The sequence below is a fragment of the Trichosurus vulpecula genome, chromosome 3 (assembly GCF_011100635.1).
Source record: "Trichosurus vulpecula isolate mTriVul1 chromosome 3, mTriVul1.pri, whole genome shotgun sequence".
NCBI lineage: Eukaryota > Metazoa > Chordata > Mammalia > Diprotodontia > Phalangeridae > Trichosurus > Trichosurus vulpecula.
The window spans coordinates 93,087,481-93,106,967 of record NC_050575.1 but is presented as its reverse complement, the minus strand read 5'-3'; the positions used below and the strand labels follow the sequence as shown (position 1 = coordinate 93,106,967).

Sequence of the window (19,487 nt, the reverse complement as noted above, 5' to 3'; positions counted from 1 at the left end):
CTAAACAATTTGGGAGAGCATGGAATATTTTACACATCAGATCCATGGGAAAGGGAAGAATTCATGATCCAATAAGAGATAGAGGGTATTATAAAATGCAAAATGGATAATTTCAATTATGTTAAACTGAAAACTTTTTGTATAAACAAAGACAATGCAACAAAGATTAGGAGGGAAGCAGAAAATTAGGAGAAAGTCTTTACAAGCAGTATCTGTGATTAAGGCTTCATTTCTAAAATTAACAAAGAACTGAGCCAAATGCATAGGAATGCAAGTAATTTCTCAATTGAGAAATGGTCAAAGGATATGAACAGGCAGTTTTTAGAAGAAGAAATTAAAGTTATCTATAGGTATATGAAAAAATGCTTTAAATCACTATTGATTAGAGAAATGCAAATCAAAATACCTCTTATGTGCCACATCCCTCTTGTCATATTGGCTAACATGACAATACAGGAAAACAATAAATGGTGGAGAGGATGTGGGAGAATTGGAACATTAATACATTATTGGTGGAGGTGTGAACAGATCCAGCCATTTTGGAGAACACTTTGGAACTATTCCTAAAGGGCTATAAAAATGTGCATACCCTTTGACCCAGTGATACCACTCCTAGGGCTATATCCCAAAGGGATCACACAAGTGGGAAAGTGACCTGTATGTACAAAAATATTTATAGCACCCCTTTTTGTGGTACCAAAGAATTGGAAATGAAGGGAATGCCCATCAATTGGGTAATGGCTGAACAAGTTGTGGTATATGAGTGTAATGGAATATTATTGTGCTTTAAGAAATGGGGAAGATACAAACTTCATAATAACCTGGAAAGACCTACATGATATGATGCTGAGTGAGAGGAGCAGAACCAGAAGAACACTGTACACAATTGTACATAACATATTGGTTCTGTGATGACCAGCTTTGATAGACCTGGCTCTTCTCAGCAATACAAGGTTCAAAGACAGCTCCAAAGGACTCATGATGGTAAAAAGTTATCTACATCCAGAGAAAGAACTGTGGAGTCTGAATGCAGATTGAAGCAAACTATTTTCTCTGTCTCTCTTTTTTTCTCTTCTTTTTTGGTTTTGTTTCTTCTCTCTCATGATTCATTGAATTGGTCATAATTCTTCTTTATAACTTGACTATTGTGGAAATAAGTTTAATGTAGGGGTTTATATAGAATCTCTATCAAACTGCATGCTGTCTTGGGGGAAGGGAAGAAAATTTGTAACTCAAGAAATTATAGAACTGAGTGTTGTAAACTAAAAATAAAAAAAAAATCTAATTAAAAAAAGAACTATCTTTTACAATGGAAGGGAAGAGGTGAGAGGAAATGAGTGAACCTTAATCTCATCAGATTTAGCTTAAGGAGGGAATAAGGTACAACCTCAATTGGCTATGGAAATCTACAACACCCTATAGGAAAGCAAGGGGGAAGGGGATAAGATAGGAGGTTCATAAGAGAAACAAAGGCAAAAGGGTGGAGGGAGTAATCAGAAGCAAACACTTCTGGGAGGATTCTGTAAAGATGGCAGAGTAGGTAAGAAAACTCCAAGCTCTCAAGATTTTCTTCCACAAAAGAGTTAAAATAACACCTTCGGGCAAACAAAATGTAGGTGGAGGAAAAAAAAAAGAATAGGGGCACAACTGGGGTCTTCCTGGGACAATTTGAGAAGGTCATAAGAAAAATCCCAGGAGGAGGTTTGATCCCTGGAAAGAGCAAAGACCTCCAGGCTGTGTTCTGTTTTAACCACAAGCTGCAAGCAACTTAAACAACAGGCAGCAAGTCTTGGGGTGGGTTGGTTTGAGAGGCTGCCCCAGCCACAGTCACAGGAACATTTCATTGGGGAATAGTGATGTGACTTGGGTGTTTGAGCCCTTGAAGATTGAGGGAACCATGAGTGGGCAAGAAAGAACCAACACACCTGGTGAGTGGCAAAGCAGTGGGGCAGAAAGCCTCTGGCTGTGGATACTTATAGGAGGTTGGTGGTTTGGCTTTGGTGAGAACTGAAGATCTGGGGCAAGAGGCACCACTTCCCATACCCCAGAGCTAAAAGTGATTTAAAAATCAAGCTAATACCACAAAAATGCATAGGAAAAAGAGAAAGAATCCAACCATAGACAGCTATTATGGAAATAGAGATGACCTGGGTTCATCTTCAGAGGAGGATATTGAAGTAAAAAAAATCCCATATAGAAACATCAAAGGGTTTCTTTCCCCCAAAAAATTCATAGATCTTTAAAAAGACTTTAAAAATCCAATGACAGAGATACAGGAAAAACTAAAAACAAATAAGAATAATCCAAGAAAAGCAAGAAGATTATGAAAGGAAAGTCAACTAATTAGAAAAGGAGATCCAGAATCTCAAGGAAGAATACGATACATTGAAAATTAGAATTGAGCAAAGTGAAGCCAGTGAAATTATAAGCGATCAAGAAATAATTAAACAAAATATGAATAATGAAAAAATAGAAGAGAAAGTGATACATCTTATAAGTAAAGCAACAGATTTGGAGAATCAATCAAGAAGATAAAATATAAAAATAATCAAACCAACTGAAGTTATAATCAAAAAAAGAATCTTGATACAATAATGCCAAAAATACTTAAGAAAATTGTCCTGAAGCATTAGAACTGGGAGGAGCAGAGGGAGTAGAAATAGAAAAAAAAATCCACCTATCAGCACTTTAAAAAGATCCTATCAGGAAAACTCATAGGAATATTATATTCAAACTCAGAAACCCCGATTTCAAGGATAAAATATCAAAATCAAAAGAATTTAAACATGAAATTGCTGTAATTAGAATTACACAAGATCTAGCAGCAGAGACATAAAAGAGCACAGGTCTTGGAACATAGTATTTTGAAAAGCAAAAGAACCAGGTCTGTGGCCAAAAATATCATACTCTGAAAAGGTAAGTATTATCTTGAATTTTAAAAAAATGGAGATTTCGTAAACTCTCAGACTTTCAAGACTTTGTTAAAAAAAATCCTGAACCTAGTAGAAGATTCAACATAAAAGAACCAAGAGAAATATAAGGTACATACCAAACACTGTTTATAAGGGATTCATAAAGACAAACTGTTTGCCTTTTATATATGTACAAAATGTATTTCTAAGATTCTTATTAATAACTGGGTAACTCATAAAAACAATTGAGGGAAACCTGACTGATATGAATTTAAAAACTAAAACCATTTAGGAGCAGCTAAAAGAGTAATTATTTTATACAAATGAGGTACAAGAGGAAGAATGGATACAGAGCAATTAAATGGGGAAGGAGGACTGGTAGTTCTGGTAACATATCTTTGTTGGGAATGGGTTTAAGAGGGAAATATATATTTATATATATATGTATATATTTATATGTATATATGTGTATATATGTGTGTGTATGTATATATACACATACATACATATACACATACATATATATATATATATATATTTAGAAGAGTATTAAAGTTGTTGTTGTTGTTGTAGTGAAACATTGCAAACTAAGGGGCTGTCCTATTGGTGAATGGCTAACCAAAATGTGATATTTCAAAGCAATAGGATATTATTGTATCATAAGGAATGATGAAATAGTTTCAGAGCTGATGTGGAGAAAAGTGAGAACTAGGAGAAAAATTCTTACAATGGTAGGGGCGAAACAACTTAGAAAGATTTTAAGAACTGTTGACTTTTGTCCATAAATATTATGTCCTAAAGGTTGAAGATGAAACATGCCACTCACCTTCTGCTAGAGTGATGCTTTTTCAAAATGACCAATGTGATTTTTTTTTGCCAGACTATGTAGCTATCTATTGAAGGCTTTTGGAAAGAGTTTGCTCTTTTTTATTTGTTCAATTGGAAGGGAGGAGAATGGAAGGGATAGATAATATCTTCTTCAAGAAAGGTTAGTCTGAGTTGAAATGAATGAATCCAGAGATGCTTCCTGTTCTAAAGTACTATGGTGAAAAGAACAGTCAATTTAGATTCAGAGGACCTCAATTCAAGGTTGAGTTTTTATTACAATTGTGTGACCCTGTGGATGTAATTTTACCTCTGTCTTCTTAGTTTCCTCATCTGTAAAATGAGGGGGTTGAACTTGATGGCCTCTTATATCCTGTTCAGTTCTTAATTTATGATCTTGTGATATTCCATCAGAAAGCTTTTGAATTCTTCAGTTTAGTGACCATATTTCATAAGATCAAAGATTTGGACCAAGAAAGGACTTAAATGCTGTCTTTTCCAAGCCAAATATTTCTTTTTAACTGATGTTCTCTTGGGCTAGGTTTAAATCTACCCACCTGTATTCCCCTTCTGGTCACTTTTCCATGGAGTTATTCCATCTTGTCTACATGGTTCACAAAAGACAGCATCTAGAGCCAAACAAAATATTCAGAATATGTTCTGATTAAAGCAGATAAAAGCAGGACCACCACACTATAGTATAGTGCTGTCCTCATGCTATACATTCTGTGAATATCAATGAAGCATAAGTTCAAATTATCTTCTTTGGAGACAACATACCATTGAATTAAACTGAGTTTGTAGTCAATGAAACCCTCCAGGTCTTTTTCACATAAATTTCTATTTAGTGCATTGGTTGGAGAGAACAATGCCATTATTACAATTTGGTTTTATGCATATAACAAAAGTTACATCATTAAATCAGCATCATTGCTCTCATTTAACATACCTCCCTCCTATACCTAATAGTATAGTCCTTTCTCCTTAATTCCATCATAAAAACTGTTGAATAAAAATTTTTATAGGAACTTAGAGAGGATTTAACCAGTGAGTATGATGTTGGAATCAATGAACCATAAGCTCACTTTCAATTCTAAAACCATATGTTCTCAGGAGCACACAATTCAGCTGCTAGTAGTTGATTATATCAGATTATCTCTAAGGTCTCTTTCAAAACTCTTGAAGTTCATAATTCTGAGAATTATTTGAGCAGAAGCCACAGCATTTTTGTTACTGAGTAATAGATTTTATAAGTTTTATTGATGCCTTTTGTTTTTATATAATTCATTTCTGTTTTTTTCATAACAAAGAAATACAGTTTAGGAAAACAACCAACACCTTGACCACATCTGACAATATATACAATTTTCTAACCTCATAGCCCCCCTTTCTAATGAATTGAAGGAGGTGTATTTCACTATTTGTTTTTGGTGACCATCACTGGTTTTTCAGCTACTCAGAATTGGATTCCCTTTTAGAGATCTTTTCATGTGCCCTGTTATAGTCACTGTGCATGTTATTTTTTCTGGTTCATAGGATCATTGATTTAGTTGTCTTTTTATTTAACTCTGCATTAGTTTATATAAATGTTCCCTTGTGTCTCTAGAGTTTTTAGTGAATCATTCTTTAGAGAAGAAACAATGCCTTAAGAGCCTATGTAGTGAAAACATTGAGCCAATATGTCAAGGAGAGTACTGGCCTCAGGGCATACCAGAGCTGGCTATCATTTAGCTTTGTTTCAACATTTAATTGAGGTATCAGGGTACTCTACTCTAAGGCCATCCATTGTAAATGTCTCTATTTTATGGGGCTCTGGGTGTGAAATGTTTTAAACATGGCATCGCAGTCAGGAATGCTCCTTCCTAACTGTGAAAGCATCTTCATAAAATGAACTTCATTGCAGGTTTCAGAAAATGGGAGTGGGGAGGTGGCGTTGTTTTGAAGTAATAGCAATTTTGCAAAATTTGGGTGGAGGATATTTTCCAATATATAGCACACACAGTACTCAGGTTATTCATTCTGTCTTTCTCCTACAGAGAGTGTCACTGAAAGCATCACTCCCTCGAGAAGGTACAAGAGCTATGGCCAGGCCCATGATGAAGATAGCAATTGCATGCATACTCTTCTCCTTAGTGCTGGGTGCCATCTTCACAGGTAAGATAGTTGGAATGGATAATACCCAATATCCTGTCCAATTCTAAGAAACTATGTGTGCTACTATGGCATAGGAGTCAGGAGGACTGACAAGTCCTGGCTCTTACTGTCAATAGATGTGTGGACAAAACACTTAATCTCTCTGTCCCACACTTTCCTCTTTTATAAAAGAAGGAAACTAAACTTAATAGTTTCTGTTATCCCTTCCATCTTTAAGATTATATAATTCTGATGACCTATAATTTTATTGTTAAGAAGGATGTAAGCTATAGAAAGCTTACTATCTAATATCTAATATCATTTAGAGCAATTTTTGATAGTTAAAATGTAATAAGAATGTGACTTTACCTATGCAAGGAAATCCTTATTTGGAAATCCTTTTATACATGGAGATCAGCAAGTTTTGTTTTGCTTGTTTTTCAATTTGTCATCTTAGAGTATTGCCTGAGACACTGAAAGATTAAGCAATTCACATAAGGTTAAACAGGCAGCATATGTCAAAGGCAGGCCTTGATCCTAGGTTGTTCTGATGCTGAAGCCTGCTCTCTGTCCACTATGCAAAATGTCCTATTATTTTTATCATCATTCCCAATAATAACTTGAGAGGCAACATGGTAAAGCAGGCTAGCTTCAGTGTTAAGGAGACCTGGATTCAAGTCCCCACCTCTCACACACATTAATTGCATTAACCAAGTTAGGACTCCCAGGCAACTTTAAGACTAAATTACACATGACTAATGTAGAAATATGTGTAATATAATTGTACATGCATAGCCCATATCATATTGCAAGCTATCTTGGGTAAAGAGAAGGGGTCGGATGGGGGGGGGGAATTCTGAACTCAGAATCTTATAAAAGTGAATGTTGAAAACTAAAAATTAATTAATTAGAACATAAAAAGACCAAGTTACAGATGATTTGTCAATATGTTCCAGTATAGGAAGTTTTCAAACTGTGATTTCTCTATATTGATAAAACCCCAAAGAGTAAATCCTACAATTTTGTAGCATTTCATCTATATAATTTATTGGAAACAGTTAGATTATATTTTGAGTTCCCTTAAGAACATAGACTGTCTTTCACCTTTATTTCTATCCCTAGAACTTAGAATGATACCTGGCACATAGTAGGCACTTAATAGATGCTTATCAACTGAATGAATGAGTTAAAAAAAAACAATTCAATGCTCATTCAAAGGAACACATAGACCCATAGAACATTATATCTAAAGATCTGTTGAACTCTAGTAGTGATAGCACATATGTCTATAGCACTTGACTGTTTATAATTTACTTCCCTTGCAAAAAACAAAACTAAACTAAAAAATAAGACAAATTGTAAGATAGGAATTGAAAATATTTTTTATCCACACTTAACAAATTTGGAGACTGAGGGACAGAGAGGTGAATATGCTCATATAGTCAGGAAGCAGAACTTGGTATTGAATACCTGGGCATTATTTTCAAGACCTAGGATCATTCCACTGCAGATCACTATTATTTAAATGATTCTTTATATCCATTATCTCCTTTGGTCTTCCCATCATACTATGAGGTGTTCAGTGTAGATCATTGTAAGTTGTAGTAGAAGAGAATAAGATGGTAAAGGGCCTTGAGTCCATGTCATATAAAGACTGGTTGAAGGTGCTTGGAATGTTTATCTGGGAGGAGATGGGGAGGGCCAGGTAGTAGAACTGTGTTCACCTATTTGAAAGGTTGTCACATGAGAAGTATTAGATTTCTTCTATTTAGCCTGAGTAGGTAGAGCCAGAAGTAACCCGTGAAACTTACTATGAGGCAAAGTTAGACTTGACGCTAGGAAAAATGTCCTAAGAATAGGGTACCCTAAAAGTGGAATGGGCTGAATTGAGAGGTGGGAGTAGAAGGAAGTCCTGCTCCCTGGAGGTCTTCAAGCAGAGGCTGAATAACTACTTGTCATGTTATTATGGAAGGTATGGTTTGTATAAAATGGCCACTGAAGTTACTTTCAACTTTCATATTCTTTGATATTAAGTCTTATCATCACTTTAGAGATGAAAAAACTGAGATCCATAAAGAGAGGAAATGATTGATTGCATCAGAAAATGATGGATCTAAAATCTGAAGCTGTGCCTTTTAATGTCAAGTATAGTGCTCTTCCCAGAGAACCATAGATTATTGTCACTGGAGGGGCCCTTGAGAAATCAACTATTCAAACTTTGTTTTACAAATGGGAACAGTGGGACTCTTAAAGACTTGATTGGCCAAAAGCCATTTGGGGAATCAGTGGGATCTTAGAAGGGAAAGGACTCTAAAAGAGTTCTGCTGTATTTAAAGTTAGAGAATGCCACAATTTCAGAAATGGAGGGGATGTCAGTGGTCACTTAGTACAATCCTTACTAGAAATCAATTCTATTCAACACAGGATTCCTGTATTTGTATCTTGGCTCTTCTACTTACTACAAGTGTGACTTCTAAGATTCCTTTCACTTCTAAAGTCTTATGAGTAAGATCAGACAGGTTACTCCTCTGCCTTCAGGCAGGCAAGGACTCACATCTCTTTGAAAGATCAAGTCATACATGCCACTTTACCAGTTGGAGCAGTAAACCAATGACAAGGAGAGGGAGAGGGAGAGGGAGAGGCATTTTTTGTTTGTGTATGTGTTTAACTCAAAACCCCTGTATTAAATTACTTTTCCCAAAGCATTCTGACTGTAAAAAGGAAGATTCATCTATCTAAACATAGACAAAGCATCTTTCCTACAGAATCACAAAGCTGGAAAGGAATTTAATAAGAGGCTAGTTCAAATACCTCATAGGAGTGAAGTAACTCTCTCAAGTTCACAGAGCTAACAAAAGACAAGGCAAGACTTGAACCTATTAAGTCTTTTGACAAAGTTCAGCGCTCAAGTTTGCTCGCTTTCTCTCTCTCTCTCTTCCATCACAACTACTTGCAAGTTTCTGTTATTTCCACTAAGTTGTCCAAAGTCTAGATATATTTTATCCATGAACAAACACAAAAATAAAATTAATTTAGTTTAATTAAAAAGAAATACAATAAAATAATAATAAAATTGATAAAATAGATAATAGATAATAAAATAGATAAAATAGAGAATAAAATAGAGAAAACACAATGTAAGGTCAGTATTTGGACTAAGTACCCCTTCCTGATCCTTGAGCTCTATCTATTAACTCAAATGCGATTTGGTCTTGGATATGTTGAATTAAAGCTACTGGTACGATAGAGATGAAAGTATCCTATAGGAAGTTGGAATTTGGGTCTGAAAACGGTGAAGACAGTTGGGACTGGAATGAATGGATCCAACAAAGGAGAACATATATAGTGTTTGCTGTGGAGGGATTTCCTGCTAACATACAGTATGGTAGGAAGAACACTGGATTTGAACTCAGAAGACCAGAATGCAAGAGCTATCTGTGTTACTTTGTGACATTGAGGAAGTCATTTAAAGTCTCCCTTTTCAGTTTCCTCATCTGTAAAATAAAAAAGTGTACAGCTCTAGATCTTTGACCTTAGAGGATTTCTGAGATCCCTTTTAGTACTAAAATTATGATATTCTGATTCTGTGAGGTCAGTCAACAAGCATTTAAGTGCCTACTATATTCCAGGCATTGTGCTAAAGGCTGGCCAGTAATGTACACTAGGTAATCCTGGAAGAACACTAAGGAACTATTCCTGTAATAGGTGGTAGGTCTAAAGAGAGACAGAGGAAGAACAAACAGGAATTTAGGAAAAAAAAGTCTGCATAGCTCAATGTTATCAAACACAAGTAAGAATCAAGTTTCTAGAGGGAACATGAGTTACTATTATAATAAATTAGTGAGGGGAGGGTTAGATTAAATATTTCAGAAGATAGTTTTAGCTTAACTTTTGCATCTATGGTTTATCTTCAGATGCTGCTAGCCAACTGGGGAAGGCAGGTGGATCCAGTAAAAATCAGAAGCCAGGTACCTCAAACCAGAAAGTGAGACCAGGGGCTACTGCTGATCAAGAAGAGGAGAAAAATATGGGTAAATCTCCAGCTGGCAACATAGTGGAGGTCCAAGTGAGTACCACCGTTTTTTGTTTGTTTGTTTCATTGATGTCACTAAAGGAAATACCCAGTGAGGATCTGGCAGGGTCATGACTTTAAACAGAAAAAAGGGAAAAAATTCTCAGAGTACAGATACAGAAACAACTTAGACTAACATAGCAATAGAAGGGCAGAAAACTCAAGAGTCCAAATCCCTATTTAATAAATGAATCTCTAACGCAACACAGAATGTCAAAATTGGAAGGAACCATATAATATAGAACAACATATTTCAGAATTGGAATAGTTCTTAGTACATAGCATGGCAAACTTGACTTGGTGGTGCACTCTTGTAATCCTACAACTAGGGGAGGTTGAGGCCAGTAAATCATTTAAGTTCAAATGTTCTGTGTTACAGTAGGGCAAAAAGAAATTGTGTTCAGACTGAGGTCTGAACTGATGTGGTGAGCCACTTCTGCCTTAGGAGAAATGAATCTCCAGGACTTAGGTTAATCAAGCTCCCTGAGGCAGATCAAATTGGCCCAGGTTTGAAGAAAAATAGACCAAGTTAAGGCTCCCATACCAATAAGCTTTGAGAACAGGTAAGCAGTTGCTGTGCTTAGTGCCTGGTAAGATCCAGTCTAGAAGAACTCACCAGTAGAGCTGGAAGAACACTTACAGATGACCTATTATAAGCCTCTCCTTTTGCACTAGAGGAAACTGAAACAGTCCTAAAAAGATGAAGTTTTCCAACCTTAGTTAAGGCACTATGTTTACCACCTTCTCTGTGATTGCCTCTTTCCCAACCTTTTGACTGTTTAAATATGGCTCTAAAACAATTATTCTAGGTTAGCCTCATCATACTTCTCTTTCCAGAATGGCAACAAGAAGGCATCAGATGAACAAACCAACTGCCCAGAACTTTCTGACCCTGTCTGTGGCTCTGATGGAAAAACCTATAGTAACATGTGTTTCTTTGGAGAAGCAAATAAGTAAGTAAAGACTGATTCCTTCTGGGAGATGAACTATTGATCCTTTAACTGTCAGAATAGACAATGGCCCTTAGCACTAGACTTGGAGTCTCTCAATTTCTGACTGGTCCTAGTGAGAAAAAGAGTCTAGGAAGAGTCAACTTAACCTTCAAGAAATAGGTAGCTACATTGAAGACTAGCAGGATCTACCTTTTCATTGAATGCAGATCTATGATTTCATGAGTATATTGAACTCTAAAGATGGAAATGTCTTCTACCAATGGACATCAGTAACTCATTTATAACTTTACCTGAAAGAGTCATCTGGGATCACTGAGGAGTTTATCTCGGGTGACATAGCCATTATATGAGAAAGGCAGGATTTGAACCCAAGTCTTACTGACCAAACCAACCTTGTAGACATTATGCTATACTACCTTTCATCGAACAATAGCACACATTTCTATAGTGATTTAGAGTTTACAAAACACATTCTATATAATATCCATGATGTTTCAGGTAGTGCAAGTCTACCCACCCCTATTTTACAAAGGGGAAAGCTGAGGCTCAGACAGGTTAAGTGACTTGCCCAAGGGGATACTCCTGGTTTATGGCTGGGCTAGACATTGAATTCAGGTCTTCTGATGCCAACTTCAGGTCTCTCTTTACTAAATTATACATAAGTATCAAGTAAGCACTAACTTGGCATCTTACTAATTTTAGGGTTATAGAAAAAGTCAAAAAGTGTCTGTGTCCTACAGCCTGCTAGGAAAAGGTAGCAGCAGCTAGAGTCATGACCACGCCATGGATAAACTAAGGTTCATGGGAGCCTGACATTGGTACATGGAAAATAAATATATATATATATATATATATATATATATATATGTGTGTGTGTGTGTGTGTGTGTGTGTGTGTGTGTATAAATAAATAAATATATATATATACTGTCATTTATACTATTAATCATTGTCATTATCATTGCCTTTATTTTTCAGGAAAAGTAATGGAAAACTAAGCGTGAAACACAAAGGAAAGTGCTGACCCTCTGAGGTGGCCAAATATTGGATGAACCATTATCAACATTTTCCTTTAGCTCAGTGCTTCCTAGTGTCTTCTTTTGTGCTCAGTTTGAGGGGTTTGGGGAATTCCCTGATTTCAATGGACAATAAAGTCAGCTCTACACTTGCCTTTATTCTTTTCTTTACTGGGAACTTCTGAGCTTGGAAAATCCATCTAGAACTAATTTGCAATCCAAACATCTGTGTTACCTTCTAAATCTGAGCTTCTACCAAGGCACTTGCCCCTCCAGAAGACTCTCAATATAAAAGTTACTAACTGTGACTAATCAATAAATCTGGGAACTCAATGCTACCTCTCCATTCCTTCTACTGTGAATTTCATAACTACCCATGCCATCTTAGCTGCTGTAATTCTTAGTCATTTCCTCCTAGAAGTGCTCCATATATTATCCACCCAATTTCCTGGTAGCCTTCTTCTAGCGCCTAGAGTCTAGGCCTTCTGGAATCAACATATTTGAATTCAAATTTAGCTCTTCTATGTATTGCGTGACATTAGGCAAGTCATTTAAACTCTCTAGGACTTAGTTCCACATCTGTAAAATGCAGGGTGGACTAGAAAGTTTTTGGGATGGCTTCCAACTCTAAATGTATGAACTTATACAAAATTTTCACATCCTAGTGCAGAATTCAAGTCATTTATCTTTTATCCCATATCATAAATACATGATCAATCTGCTTACCCCATGCTCAGTTCCCCAGCAACCTAGATAACCTGAAATTATTGAAAGCAGAACATAGAATATCAAAACTGGAGAGGAGCTAGAACATACAATGTTCAAGTAAATGTTGAGAGCTTTGAATCCAACACTTTCATTTTACAAAAGACAAACCTGAGGTGCCACATGATAATTTAACAGCAGAACTGAGAACAGGACCAATTTCTCCTGATCTGCAAGGCAGTATTCATTTCACTCTACCAGGCTGCTTCCTTCTCACCCAAAAAAAATGTAAATGAAACCAGTTATCTGCTACAATCTCAAAACCAGCACCTCCTCTATATATAAATACCACCAGAAGGTAGGAGAGCACAGCAGAAATGTGGTATACTGGAAAAGTCACTGAATTTAGAGTGAGGACACCTTTGTTTAAATCCTGGTGCTGTCATTCACTATGTAACACTGGGAAAAGCATTTAACCTCCTGGAACCACAACTTCCTCTTCTACAAAATAAGGAGGGTTGGACTAGATGACCTTGAAGGTGTCTTACAGCTCTAAATCTGTGATCTTGCCATATCCTTCTTTGGAATGGTTGTGTGCATCTCTGTTTTAGAGTCTTGGGGAAGAATAGACCCATGGTCCTCTGTCTCAAAATTCATGACTTTTTTTCAGTATACTATAACTATGTAATTGTTTGCAAACTCTCTCTAGTGCCAAAAAAAAAGAAAGGTGGCATCTTTCAGTCATTTAATAACTCTGTCTCATCAAATGATCCATGTTTGTTCCAGGCCACGACAACACTTAGACCTCACCAGAGAATCTAGTTATATTTGCAAGGTCAGAAATTAATGATTCAATGAGTAAGAGTACACAAGTCCTACAGTGAAAGATTACTAGCACTGGATAAGCAGAATCACTTCAATTATAGGAAGCAGCATGATTTAGTTGCAGGAGTAGGGAATTAGGTGGGAGAAGATCAAAGTTTATGCCTTTCTCTAAAACCTACTAGTTGTGTGACCTTATCCAAGTCCTTTGCCCTCAATTTTATTCTCAATTTACTCATCTATAAAAGAGTGTTGAGGGCAAAGTCAAGATGGCAGAATAAAGGCAGGGACTCGCCTGAGCTCTTCACCAAACCTCTCCTTTAAAAAATGACTAAATAAATTCTAGAGCAGCAGAAACACCCCATCCCACAAAAAACCAAACAAACAAGCAACAACAACAACAAGAACAAACAAAAACAGAGTGAAACAAATTTCCAATGCAAGACAACCTGGAAGGTAAACAGGAAAAGTCTGTTGCTCCAGGCTGAGAGAGGAGTGCAGTCCAGTGCAGGCTGAGCCCACGCAGACCCAGAGCAGCCCTCAGAGGATTGAATCACTGGCAGCAATGACAGTTTCTAGAATTCTTAGCTTACAGCAAAAGGCAGCTTAGAAGGTCAGCAGGAAAGTTCTGCTGGACCTGATTGAGAGAGGAGCACAGTCCAGCACAGGTTGTGCCAGCACAGCCCCAGCCACAGCAAACAAGGAGCAGGACTTGGGAGTACAGAATCAGCAGTGGCAGTGTCAGCAGCTGCTTCTGGAGCTGTCAGCCCACAGACAGTAAGGGGACTGAATAACTGATGAGAAGGAGATTACAGGGCTTTTTTTTGCTAGAACTGGGGTATGGACTCTGTTGCTTTGTCCATACTTGGATCTGGGTGATAGTACTGGGTGGCAGTCCCATGCTAAGGAAGAGCACTAGCATAGCAGAGTTTGTGGCAGCAGTGGAGAGGGAACCCTCCTCACAGTTCCAGGGCAGAAAAGAGTGCTTCTGATTGCTCACAGACCAGAGCACAGGCCAGGAGAGGAATAAACACATCTTCTTAGATCATACAAACTTGGAAGAACTGAAAATTTGCAGATCCCTTGAAGTATCTCTGAAAACATCTTCACAAAACCCCTGAAGCTTGAGAGGGTCTGCTCTCCACAACGGAAGCAGAGACCAATCTTGACAAAGAGTTTAGAAGTCAAACAACAGGATGGGGAAAATGAGCAAAAAGGACAAAATCCTGCCTATAGAAACTTACTTTGGCGACAGGAAGATAAAAACACACGCTTAGAAGAAAACAACAAAGTCAAAGCTCCTACATACAAAGCATCCAAGAAAAATATGAATTGGTCTCAGGCAATAGAAGAGTTCAAAAAAGATTTTGAAAATCAAGTAAGAGAAGTAGAGGAAAAATTGGGGAGAGAAATGAGAGTGATGATAGAAAATCATGATAAAAGAATCAATGGAGAGGATTCTAGGGAGGAGGCAGAGTAGGGCAGAAAATTCCAAGCTCTCAAGATTTTCCCCCACAAAAGAGATAAAACAGCACCTTAGGGAAAACAAAGTGCAGATAAAAATAAATAAGAACAGGGGCACAATAGGGGTCTTCTCTGGAGTATTTGAGAAGATCAGAAGAACAATACCAAGATGAGGTTTCCTCCACCTGAAGAGTAAATACCTCCAGGCTAAGGTCTGCTTTAGCAACATGCAGCAAGCCCTGGGGATAGTTGGTTTGAGAGGCTGCCTTAGCCCCAGCAACAGGAACTTTTACCCCTGGGATAGTGAGAGTCTGATCCTGGGAAGATCAAGAGAACCTCTGCTGACAAGGAATGCCAGACCCAGGTGTGCTGTGGAGAGTGGACAGGGGCAGAAAGCCCCTGGCTATGGACACTTACAAGAGGTTGGAGGTTTGGCTTTGGCTCCAGGCTAGAAGGGAGAATTGAAGATCTGAGGCAAGAGGTCCATCCACCATACCCCAGGGCTTTAGATGATTACAAAAATTAAACTATTACTACTAAAAATGTACATTTAAAAGAGAAAGAATCTCACCATAGAAAACTATCATAGGAATAGAGAAGACCAGGGCTTTGAAGTAAAGAAACCCCCAAAAAGTAATCTCAAATGGTCACCTGCCCAAAAAGAATTCATAGAAGATCTTTAAAAAGACTTTAAAAATCAAATGGGGGCAGCTAGGTGGTGCAGTGAATAGAGCACTGGCCCTGAGTCAGGAGTACCTGAGTTCAAATCTGGCCTCAGACACTTGACACACTTACTAGCTGTGTGATCTTGGGCAAGTCACTTAACCCCAATTGCTGGCCTTTCCCCCTGCAAAAAAAGAAACAAACAAAAAAAAAAAACAAATGACAGAGATGGAAGAAAAACTTAAAAAAAAGAATAATAAAAAAAAAAATAAGATTATGATAGGAATGTCAAGCAATTAGAAATGGAGATACAGAATCTTGAGGAAGAAAATGGGCACCACATCTCTTGCTTCAACAGCGTTTGGATGGAACAGATCTGGGGCCCCCCAGCTCCCCTTGGTTTAGAATTTCACCTTTCTGCAGCCCCTCAGACCCCGGGACCAGCTGCCTCTCACTTCCAGGAACAGCCACCCCTCCGGACCTCCTCCGCCCCCGCCCCTCCCCCCCACACTCCGGAACTAGCCGACCCCTGCTTCCTGCACCATCCGCCTCTTCCCTTTGCCCTCGGTGCCATGAGCTCTAGCTCCCACATCTGCCAAAACTTCTCCTCTAAGGCCCAGGCCGCCGTCAACCGCCTGGCCAACCTGTACCTGCAGGCCTCCTACTCCTACCCCTCCCTGACTTTCCATTTAGATCGCGCCGTACCTAGGGTGTCGCGTTCTTTCCGTGAGCTAGCAAAGGACAAACACGAGGGCACCGAGCGCCTCATGAGGCTCCATAACCAGAGTGGGGGCCGTGTCCTCCTCCTGGCTGTGCAGAAACCTGCCCAACATGAATGGGGCCCCGCAGCTTGGATGCCATGCAGGCTGCCCTGAATCTGGAGAAGGACCTGAACCAGGCCTTCCTGAAGCTGCACGCCCTGGGTTCAGAGCCAAGGGGATCCACACCTCTGTAACTTCCTGGAGAGCCACTACCTGGGCGAGAAGGTGAAGCTGCTGATGCGCCTGGGCAACCACCTGACCACCCTGTGCCACGTTCAGGCGGACCCTGAGTATGGGCTGTGGGAGTACCTGTTCGAGAGGCTGAGCCTGAAGCATGACTAGGGGGAGCAGCTTGGGCAGGCAGCACCAAGGCCGAAACCAAGAATGCACACAATAAACCTAGCTACTCACCCAGAAAAAAAATATAGGAACAAAATGACACCTTGAAAATTAGAATTTGGCAAGTTGAAGCCAGCTAAATTATAAGGGATTAAAAAAAATTAAACAAAATATGAATAATGAAAAAATTGAAGAAAAAGTGAAATATAAGAAAAACAACAGATTTGGAGAAAAGATGAAGAAAAGAAAACAAAAATAATCAGGCCAACTGAAACTTATGATAAAAAAAATTCTTGATATAACAATACAAGAAATAATTAAAGAAAATTGTCCTTGAAGTGTCAGAACAAGGGGGAAAGTAGAAATAGAAAAAAATCCATCAATCACCACTTAAAAGAGTTCCAATGAAGAAAACTCATAGGAATATCATAGTCAAATTCTTTTTTTTAACATGACTTTTTAATAAACTGTTAGAAGATAAAAATTTTACATTTATTAGTGGGACTGATACTTGTATTGGATAAAACTTAAACATTGCCTAAAATAACTGGTTCTGACATCTCTGACATTCAATTAAGAATTAAATTATACACTGGTAAATAAATGATCTTAAGCTGTTTAAGGTTTCATCAGCTGTCTGGAGGACTGATTTTCTTCAAAATTACAGTACTAAAATGTTTTCTTTTGTTGTACAGACTCAAATAGCAAGCTACAATTTTGAAATCAGCTCTTATTTGCAAAAAAAAAAAAATGCTTTGACATAGCACATTTGTTCTGCCTGGGCAGCAATAAAGGATTCTGTCATTTGGAAGATGGTTGTTTGACAGAGCCTGTTTGTTTCTTTGGGGTAATGTGAGCTGCATTCAGAAAACGCCATATTTTGTTTCACGATTGTGTACATTCTCTCCCATTGCTTCCCGGCAAGACTTGTAAGGAGAGAAGACATGGATGTAGACCTTGTTTCCATGAACAGTGGGAGTGCTTTGGCTCAGAACAGAGAAAAAAATAATAAGGCATCCAGACACTCAGCAGAATCTTCATGTAAGTTGTGGTTTCATTCCATATACATTTAGAAATCGCAAATGAATTGATGGAACCTAATGTCAAAGCGAATTCTTTCACAGTGAGGGGGTAGAATACCATCAGCCAATCAGCCATAATTGCCTAAAACATGTATTTAGTGCATTTTTCCCTTAAATATCTTCTTTTGGTATAAGAAAAATTAAATTATTTAAAAGATTAACAGCATGAGCTCTTATTTTAATTGTTATCTGTGATCCAGTGGATTTTTTCCCATGGGTCAGATTCAGTCCCTTGATCATTCATTTCTAAAATGTTTGTTTTTAGCTAATTATAAAAGGTAGGCCTCATGTATCAAAGCCATGTCTTTTTGTCTTTTGATTATTAATTTACTGGCTATTTTATATTAAGCTAATTCCTAAAGAAAAGATTTCTTTAAAAAAAAGGTAACAGTCTCTAATGACAGTATACTATCGTCAACAAGCCATGTATTTTGAAGTGTTTCCCACTGAATTGTTGATGGTTATTTAATTGTACTTAGGTCATGTTGAGTCTTTGATATTTGTAAACTTGTGACACAGATATAGTCTGTTTTAATTTGGGGAGAAAACATGTTTTGCTTATTTTAGTAAGGATTTTACTATGGTTATTACTGCTAAGTATTTTATAAACATTATATATTTAATCATCGTAACACTGCAATGTGAGAGTTTCACTTTTACAAATTCCAATTTTTCTTTTATCCTACATATCTGGGCCAAATTTCTAAAATATTATATATTAATATACATTTTTATTCTGTTGGTCTATAGAATTTTTCTTCTTGGACTTTTTAAGTTCATTGGTTCTAACGTTCAATACATCACATAAACTTTAAAATTGTTCATTGATATTATTAACATGTTTATTCATTTTTATATTGTTAATGTGTTAATGTTTGATTGTAATTGCTAAAAGACAGCTTGACATAACGGATAAGAGGTTTTTCCTGGTTTTCCTTAGAGACAGGAATAGATGAGTCCAACTCAACCTCTGACATGGTACTTGTATGTCTATATATAGTGTCTATAGGTATACACATGCACTTACATACATGGAAAACAAAGAGTATGTAAATTAGTGCATGTATAGTGTATACTACATATACTATAGTACACAGTACTACATAAAACATAAAATGAGTACACAGATTAATATATATCTATATATGTGTATATGCATCTGTATATATGTATAAGTATGTGTACACACACACACACACACACACACATTATTAGGCCTGGCCTAATAAAATGATATTTAAATACACACTCACACAGTAATGTGTGTACTGTTGTTTTCAACAGTGGAATGTAAGCTTTTGAAAGGCAAAAACTATTTTCACTTTTGTCTTTGTATCCTGGGAATCTAGCACAGTGACTAGCAAAATGATAGTGGTTTAATAAATCCTTATTCAATTGGATTGAAGCCCATTGAAATTTGACCCCAGACAAGCCACTTAGCTTCTCAACATGTCAGACAATGCCCTAAACCTGTAATTTTAGAGGAATTGCTGATCACCATCAGTGAAGGGAGTAACCCATATTGATGAAATTACAGGTCCCAATAAAAATTTATTAATTCATACATTAAATTGTAGTAAAAAAAATCATAGTGCATATGAACACAATACCATATATCTACATGAAAAAAAAGAAAAGTGAAAAATTCAGTTTTCCAGATGTTCACTTTCCAAATAATCAGTAGCTCATAATTTTTCACTTTCCATCCAAATATTTGGCATTGTGTAGATACAACAACGGT

At 37.3% G+C, this 19,487-nt stretch overlaps 1 protein-coding gene and 1 pseudogene across 1 annotated transcript; both read left to right on the top strand.

The window, feature by feature from the left end:
• Positions 1-5,833: 5,833 nt before the first annotated feature.
• LOC118841709 (serine protease inhibitor Kazal-type 6-like) lies at positions 5,834-11,918 on the top strand. Its single transcript, XM_036749304.1, has 4 exons — positions 5,834-5,891; positions 9,785-9,936; positions 10,780-10,895; positions 11,873-11,918. The coding sequence occupies exons 1-4, from the start codon at positions 5,834-5,836 to the stop codon at positions 11,916-11,918; spliced, it is 372 nt and encodes a 123-aa protein (XP_036605199.1).
• Positions 11,919-16,136: 4,218 nt separating this feature from the next.
• Positions 16,137-17,150, top strand: LOC118844587 (annotated as a pseudogene).
• Positions 17,151-19,487: the final 2,337 nt, after the last annotated feature.

Bases quoted from the DNA above. Each gene is read 5' to 3' on its own strand.
- LOC118841709 (XM_036749304.1), top strand. From the start codon at position 5,834: ATGAAGATAGCAATTGCATGCATACTCTTCTCCTTAGTGCTGGGTGCC. The intron at 5,892-9,784 runs GTAAGATAGTTG...GTTTATCTTCAG, and splicing joins GCTGGGTGCCATCTTCACAG to ATGCTGCTAGCCAACTGGGG. The intron at 9,937-10,779 runs GTGAGTACCACC...TTCTCTTTCCAG, and splicing joins GCAACATAGTGGAGGTCCAA to AATGGCAACAAGAAGGCATC.